At 46.0% G+C, this 7,949-nt stretch overlaps 1 protein-coding gene across 1 annotated transcript; it reads right to left on the bottom strand.

Annotated features, from left to right (window-relative positions):
• Positions 1-1,930: 1,930 nt before the first annotated feature.
• Llph (LLP homolog, long-term synaptic facilitation factor) lies at positions 1,931-6,651 on the bottom strand. The gene is made up of 3 exons (XM_041669985.1): positions 6,552-6,651; positions 5,276-5,487; positions 1,931-2,421 (listed from the first exon to the last, which is right to left on the bottom strand). Exons 2-3 carry the CDS (start codon positions 5,478-5,480, stop codon positions 2,252-2,254), a joined length of 375 nt encoding a protein of 124 aa, XP_041525919.1. The 5' UTR covers positions 5,481-5,487; positions 6,552-6,651; the 3' UTR covers positions 1,931-2,251.
• Between the last annotated feature and the right edge of the window lie 1,298 nt (positions 6,652-7,949).

Raw genomic sequence — 7,949 nt, 5'->3', positions numbered from 1 at the left:
GTGGGTACCTATACCTTTATGGTAAGCATTTGCCAACAGAGCCGTTTCCCAGTCCCTACCTTTTAAGTTAAAACCGGCGTGCCCAACTGTAGTGAACAGCCTCACATCATGGACAGGCTCTGGACGGGAGCTCCAAGCTTTTTTCAGCAGAATCAAATTTGAGTTGTGAGCTGCAGGGAAAATGTGTAGACAGCTGGCAGCGACGTCTTCAACTCCAGCAACCCCACGATGCTGCGAGACTAAATGACAACCAAGGGTGCGGCACGGACACGGCAGCGTCCACGATGAGAGGGCAGCTCTAGTGCCAGTGCCTTTAATGTCTGCAGCGTTTTATCCCTCACTTCTGTATCTACTCTGCCCTCACAGCTCCTAACAGCTACGAATAGGAACGAAGACCTTGAACACGGCCCACCTTCCAACCCTCTTTTCACCGTCAATACTGGGCCCAAACCCAGAGCTTTGTGGATGCTGGAGGTGAGTGCTCTATCACAGAGCTACAGCCCTAGCCTTGTCTTGCCACCTTCAGAAAAATGTATTTTATTTTGAAATTATCGACTAACCTTCTGATAAACTATTGAGTAAACGGAGGACCTACTGTACTAATTTTAAGCACCCAGCGTTATTTTGTGGCTTACTTGGTAGCACTTGGTCACATTCATGCTCGGCAGTGTGCTTGGCAGTTGATGGTTTCAGAGCCAAGCAATCATATTCTATTCCTTTCTTTCTTTCCATGCGAAGTTAAACCTTTTCCTGAGCAGGTGAACGGCTCTCAGCATTCCTAATATTGGCAAAGTTCCTGGTTTTATTCAGCACATAATGCGGTGAATCTAAGGAGTGAAATTTCAGGTGGAGGGCTAAATTTAGAACAAACTTAAATGACTGAAATTAACATAGTATGCTGAGACAGACTCAACCAAAACTCATCTCACTGGTACAGAAAGAGAGTAGTCATGCTAATGCCAGGTCTCTTCATTCTACAACACTAACACTAAGCTAGTTAACACCCGTGTTTACACATAAGCCATCTCCCAGGCGGATGGACGTGTAGGTGACGTGCACACACACACACACACACACACACTCACTCACACGCTCGAAACATCTCGAGTAATTGATTCTGAATAACACACTTTATTATCTTAAGCTACATGATGTAACACTAAACTACACTGCCTGGTAGCAGTGGCACACACCTTTTATCCCAGCACTGTGGAAGCAGAGGGAGGCAGAGGCAGGTTTGAGTTCAAGGCCAGCCTGGTTTACAGAGCTGGTTCTAGGCTACCCCATCTCAAAATACCAAAAGAAGAAAAAAGCAAAACCTGAAGAACATTTGTTTTCAGAAAAAACCTGTGCTGCTTTAATCACCTAGAAAGCAGACCACTCAGTACATGGTACAGTCCCCTAACCCCACGCTGCTCTAACTTAGAAAGCACACCAATGTGTAGTACATGGTACAGTCCCCCTAAATGAGAGACATGGTCTTCTCAGTAGCTGGAAACCTTAAAGAAAATGTCAAACTCTAAGATCTACACATACAATATCTTTTATTACGGATTATAGAAAAAACATAAACAATCCACTGCCATCCTTTTTCTCAAGACTTTTTTAAGTTAGATTGTGTGGGGAGCTTGTGCATGAGGGCAGGTGGAGGCCAGAAGAGGGGAACCCCGTGGAACTGGTTCTGAGTGGTTTTGAGCCATTCGACATGAAGCAGGAGTCCTCTGCAAGAGCAGTGTGCGGTCTTAACTGCTGAGCCCCTTGAGACGCTATTTTAAAATATTTTTGTCCAAATTTTGTTCGTATGAGCATGTTTAATCTGAGGCATTGATGATAATTGCCATTTTGTAAGATCAAATAATTTTAACCACAGCAATGCTCACAAGATTGTGGTGTCTGATAATACTCAAACATCAGGCAGCTTCCAATTTTCTTTTAAAACAGAAAATAGTTTATTCAAATTCCCAAAACAAATGAATTATTCTGGTTTTGAATTACAGGTGTTAAGATGAAACTAAAGTATGAAAACAACGAGCTTCCATCAGAGAGAGCTGAAACCAGTGAAGACAGTCCTAACAACTCAATTTCTGTCCCATCAATACTTCCCAGTTTGTTTGTTTGTTTGCTGTGGATTTTGAGACAGGGTTTCTCCACCTTAGCAGTCCTGGCTGTCCTGGATCTGCTTTTTTAGACCAGGCTGGCCTTGAACTCACAGAGATCCACCTGCCTCTGCCTTCTTTCCAGTTTGTAAGGTCTACCAGGCCAGGCCCTTGGCTGCCTTGGCTCTGCTTTTCCCCCGTTTTTTCTCTCTCTTTGCCTTCAGTCTTTTTCTCTGCCTCTGGTTCATCCATATTGGGTACTGTCCATGTTCGTCTAGAAGAGTCTTTCTGTTTCTCTTAATTTCAGTCTCCATTTTCGTGTCATCTAAATTAAAAACAACAATAAAGTGAAAAGCTATTAGCATTCATACATCAAAACAACCCCATGAAAGCCCATGAATGCAGCATGAACATCCGAATGACAAGAAGTTTGAAATCAGGAGACACTCTGTTACAGCCTTCCTCAGCTCCGCGCAGCAAGTCAGACAGGATCAACACTGCTGCTGCACGTTCCTGAGTCCACCTGAGTGTGCACGTATGCGCGGGTGCCCAGGGAGGAAAGAAGACTGTGCTGTCGGGTCCCCTGGAGCAGAAGTCACAGTCAATTGTGAACCCCTAAAGTAGGTGCTAGGGAATGAACTCTGCAAGAACTCTAAGTGCTGAGCCATCTCTTCAGTCCTGGAAGTTACATTTTAAGTAAGCAAGTGACTGAATCTGATTTGTATTTTTAAAAGATACAAAATGTTGACATACAGAAATAAGAGAGGAGGAAGAGGAGAGAGGAAAGTAAAAAGGCTAGTATCAAGGATGGGCAAGCACTGTGGCCATGCAGTTCTGGTATAACAAGAAATGCTTTGGCTTAGACACAGGGGATAAAGGAGTCTAAGAAACTGGGTAGGCAGCTGCAAGAGGACATGACGGGAAACATGTATATGAGGGTAGATGCATCCAGCTTTACTGACAGGTCTATAACTAAACAGAAAGACTCCCCACCTTCACTTCTATTCCTACTTAGCTTCTGAAGTATTACAAAAATGAGTGCATCAACACATTCTCCAGACAGAAAATGAGAGACTTCTTCTCTACACTGCCTGGGCTCCTAATCTTGTCAGTGCCTCACTTAAATATCAACAACCCCCCAAGCATGTGAAGAGTGTTAGATAAGCATGACGGGAAACAAGGGTGGAAGCAAGGGACTCTAAAGAAATAAACAATGCTCAAACTGCCGTTCAAATTCAGGAGCAAACAATACCCTCAATGAGATAAAAATATATCCCCAGTAAGAGCAGAAAGCTATAAAAAATAAGTCAAAATCAAAAATAGAACACTTTTGGAAGAAGAAAAGTGTACAGTATACTAAGATCCCACAAGATCAAATGCAGGGAATAGAGAACGCACACAAAGGACAAAAGAGAAAAGGATCCCCAGGAGTCAAGAGCGCATGGCACCTGATGCCCAGAGTTGAAGGATCGTTTGGCTGGTGCAGAAAATAGCAAAGAATTAACATGACCCAGCATTCTATTTGTTAAGTTCATATTCCAAAGCACTGAAAGCAGCATTTAAAAAAAAATTGGACATGAAGGTTTACTAGCATAAAAGTGACCCAGATGCCAACTAACAGGTATATAAAAAGTGGTATATACAGCACATGAGTATTCATCTTTACAAGCACTAACATATACTAAAATGTGAAATTCAAAATGTGATACTAAGTTAGAAAAGTGAGGCACAAGATCCCACACTTTATGATTCCACTTACATGCCATAGCTCAAACAAGAAGAAATCTATACAGACAGGAAATCATTAGTGGCTGTCAGTCTTGGAGCTGGAGGGAAAGAGAAACAACTAAATGGGTACAGCACTCCTTTTTAGAGGGATGAAAACGTTTTGGAGCCAGAGGTGCTGGTTGTAAACATCGTGATTGTACTTCAATGCACTACCACACAAATTAAATGGTCACGGTCATGTAATTAAAACCGTGAAAAGAGCTGAGGAGCAGAGGTGTACACATATGATGGAAGGGACACAGCACGCTAAACCAGGTTCTCTCAAGGGCAGCTGAGACAAAGCAAGAGAACAAAGAGAAGGGTTTTTTATCTGGAAGAACAAGATGTGAATATGTAGGGTAAGGAGAACACTGTTCTCCTTGGCCTTGAAGACGAAGATACACCTCTGTCTTTAAGAGTGGCTATGGCGAGTGCGTCATTTCGCTTGCTGCCACACTGGGACATTAAGACCTGAAAATCAGCCAGCCTTTTCTCTGTAGAAACCATCATTATATTTAGTCCCCAGATTTAAACCATGATTAAAAACACACAGAGGCCTCTAAAATATATCAACAAAAAGCAGGTGCCTGTGATTTTCAGGGTAACAATACAAGTGTGAAGAATCCACAGAATGGGTCCAGGCTCTCGTGAGGAATAGTGAAAACCTCTTTTCACCTGCCCAGACCCTGACTGAACCTTCCAACCTCTCCCAAGCTTGTTCCTATATTTCTGTCAGTTCCCAGGGCATTCGGGCTGCTACACAATTGCTGAAGATCCATTAAATAACCCAGACATGCTTATTCCCAAACACTGACTTAAAAACAGCTTAGCACAGAATCTCTAATACACATAAAAGCTTTCAAAGAATAAAGATGTGAACATAACAGGTATGTTAGGTATATAAAGTGAGGACATGACCACTCCAAAGTGTGGTTGAAGAGAAATTTTTTATTGTAGATATGAGGGGGAGAAAAGCCAGAGGCATCTGGAAGAATCCAGAGCAGGGAAAGAAAGTAGTAGACTAGACATGGCCAGAAGACTGGAACAGGCCATGAGAGGAGAGAGAGGAACAAAGGAGATGGAGAAAGGAGCAAGACAACAGAGAGAGACAGAGAGAAAATGGCTGAAACGCAGGGCTCTACAGGAATGAGAAGCTGGGGGAGGGGAAGCCCATGAGGTAGAGAGCTTTAGGGAAGAGAAAGGGATGAGAAGAGCTGAGAGAAGCCAGGATGTCAGCAAGTGCTTTGTTATCTAATAGGCACCACAGTTAGCCACTTGCCCCCAGTTTCTTTTGGATCTGACACCAGAGAGAAGTAGAGATGGAAAGAAGACAGCGGCTATAATAATAATAAAGGGGCGTAAGGAAAAGCTGGTCCACTTTCTAATGGTGAAAACAAAGCGCACAAGCTCACCCTTTTCACCCTCCACCGCACACTGCATTTTCTCCTGGTACAGTTTGGGTACCACCACAGTCGCTATTTCTTCAACATCTTTCATTAAAGCATCCCCGTCAACTCTGAGAATACTTTTCAGTCTGTTGAGCTCCCTTGGGGCATTCTTCTTTCTCTTCTCAGCACGCATCTTCCTTTTCCACTTACTCCGTAAGCTCTTAGCCATGCCTTACCTGGTGGGCAACAAAAACACAAGAAGAAAGTTTACCAACAAGGAAATGTCTGGGCAGACGTCTTCAGTAGTGGGATGAACGGAGGCAATCTACGCCGTCTTCATGCCTAGCTTATGTGAGGCTCAACGAAGAGCAGCCACTGGTTAAATATAAGGTCAAGCCCCCAGAGGCCAGTGACAAATTATAAACCAATCCATTCTCACAGCTCCTTCGTAGACACCAAGTTAATAAACCGCCTTCAAATTGCTCCACCTCTCAGCCCTAAATCCTTCACAAAGTGAACTTTTTTTAAACTCAGAGCATAGCTGTCTTTTAAAAAATTCTGTTTTGTAGTTATTGTTTGAGACTGTTTCTCTGTGCAGTCCTGGCTGTCCTGGGACTCACTCTGTAGACCAGGCTGGCCTCCAACTCACAGAGATCCGCCTGCCTCTGCCTCCCGAGTGCTGGGGTTAAAGACTTGCGCCACCACCTCCCGGCTTTTTAAAGACTTCTTGACTGACTTGCCCTCGTGTCTTCAGGTATCAAAGTTGCAGCCCGCTACTCCCGAGCCTCCTTTAACTCTCTCCCACCCCCAACCGCAAGCTTCAGTGGCGCCGGCGGAAAAGCCCACACTACGCGCAGTTCAGGTCCATCATTCACTGTTCGCTGCCTGGAAACTGCTCTCCCCGAGGCTTCTCTGTTCCGCACCTCAGACTCTTCTGTCCCCCGCCCCTGCTCAGCACAGTCTCGCCCCGAAGCTCCTTCAGCTGCTCTCATTCGCCGCTGGAGCCCTCGAGAGCGCAGGTTGTGGGACTGGGGGACGCGAGGTGAGCATCCTCTGGACGCCAACAATCGTCTAAGGACCCACACTCCCAGTGGAGGGTCGCGGTGACCCACGCAGTCGGCCGACCTCGGCCTGGGCTCCGCTAGTCACAGCCCGGGGGAGAGCGGCGCCGCCATCACGATCCCGGGCCTCGCCCTCCCGAGCCCCGCACCGCCAGGCCAACGCCAGGGCCGCGGCGGAGGGACGATCTGAGGCCTGCTCTCCACACCGCAGAACTAAACACGGGGCCCACGCGACTCACCTGAGAAACACGACCGCACTGCACGCGTAGGACGCCAGCCGGAAGTCCCCGCACTTCCGCCTTCCGGTCAAGGCCGGCGCGCGGCGTGCCGGGAATCCTGAGAGGCGTGGCGTTTGGAAGCCCGGCGTGGACCCGCCTTGAGGGTCTGTGGGTCACCAGTTGAAGAAGACGCTGTGTTTGGAGAAAGCAGAAGGAATTTCCTGTCGGGAGTGACAAATTATAAATCAAGCCATTCTGAAGGCCTCGGATAGGCTAGGCCCGGCAGGGGGCCCTGCCTGTGACAACCTCGCGGATACAGGGTACCCGCGGGATTGCTCAGCGTTTACCATCCTAGAACCCTTAGTGAGGTTTTTATTTGCAGCCTAGAAATTTTCTCATTCTTTGAGGATCCCAGTATGTACGCGTATGTGGGAATATATTAAAGTGTACGATTTAAATACATGAAGTTTGCAGCATGCCAATTATATTTCAAAGCTGTCAGCCAAAGCAGAAAATAATCCTTCCCCATCCCGAAGAACGTAAAGGGGAACATAATCTGTTTCAACCAATGCTGATTTGTCCGAACCGGTCCATACCCGAGGCAAAGCTAAAGTTAGGATAGTTTTGCCCGGGCTATTGGGGATACACAGGTCTCTTACCATTTGTGACAGATACGAGTGAGTAGTGGCCTAGGTAGTACCTCATTCACTGATCTTCAGTAGGTGATTAGGCAACACGTTAAGTACTCAATACTATCTGTAAGCAGATTATAGCATGTATCTTTCAGGATTTATTTTGATGGTGTATGAGCGTTTTGTCTGACAGAAATGGTCTTAGGATTTACTATTGCTGTCAAGAAACACCATGACCACAACTCTCACAAAGAAAACATGTAATTGGGGTGGCTTGCTTACAGTTTCAGAAGTTCAGTCCGTTATCATCATGACCCGGAACATGGTGGCATGCAGGCAGATGTGGTGCTGGAGCTGAGAGTGCTACATCTTGCAGAATAGGAAGACACACTGACTGAAGCTAGAGAAAAGAGACCTCGGAGCCCGCCCCCACAGTGACACACTTCCTCCAACAAGATCATACTTCCTAATAGTGCCACTTCTTTTGAGGGACATTTTCTTTCAAACCACCACAATATGTGTGTGTGCCACATGTGTGTCTGGTGTCAGGGGAGGCCGGAAGAGGGTATCTCGTCCCCTCCAACTGCAGTTACCGTATGAGTCACCACGTGGGTGCTGGGAATCGAACCTAGGTCTTCTGCAATGATGTGGGAGTGATTTCTTATTAATAAAGAAACTGCCTAGACCCATTTGATAGGCCAACCCTTAGGTAGGCGGAGTAAACAGAACGGAATGCTGGGAGAAAGAAGCTGAGTCAGGGAGTCGCCATGATTCTCCCACTCCAGAC

This window comes from Microtus oregoni, unplaced genomic scaffold, assembly GCF_018167655.1.
Source record: "Microtus oregoni isolate MIOR12 unplaced genomic scaffold, Mior012 000001F_ref0000356, whole genome shotgun sequence".
NCBI classification, from domain to species: Eukaryota; Metazoa; Chordata; class Mammalia; order Rodentia; family Cricetidae; genus Microtus; species Microtus oregoni.
The sequence above is the reverse complement of the archived record's forward strand: the minus strand, read 5'-3'. Positions and strand labels throughout refer to the sequence as shown.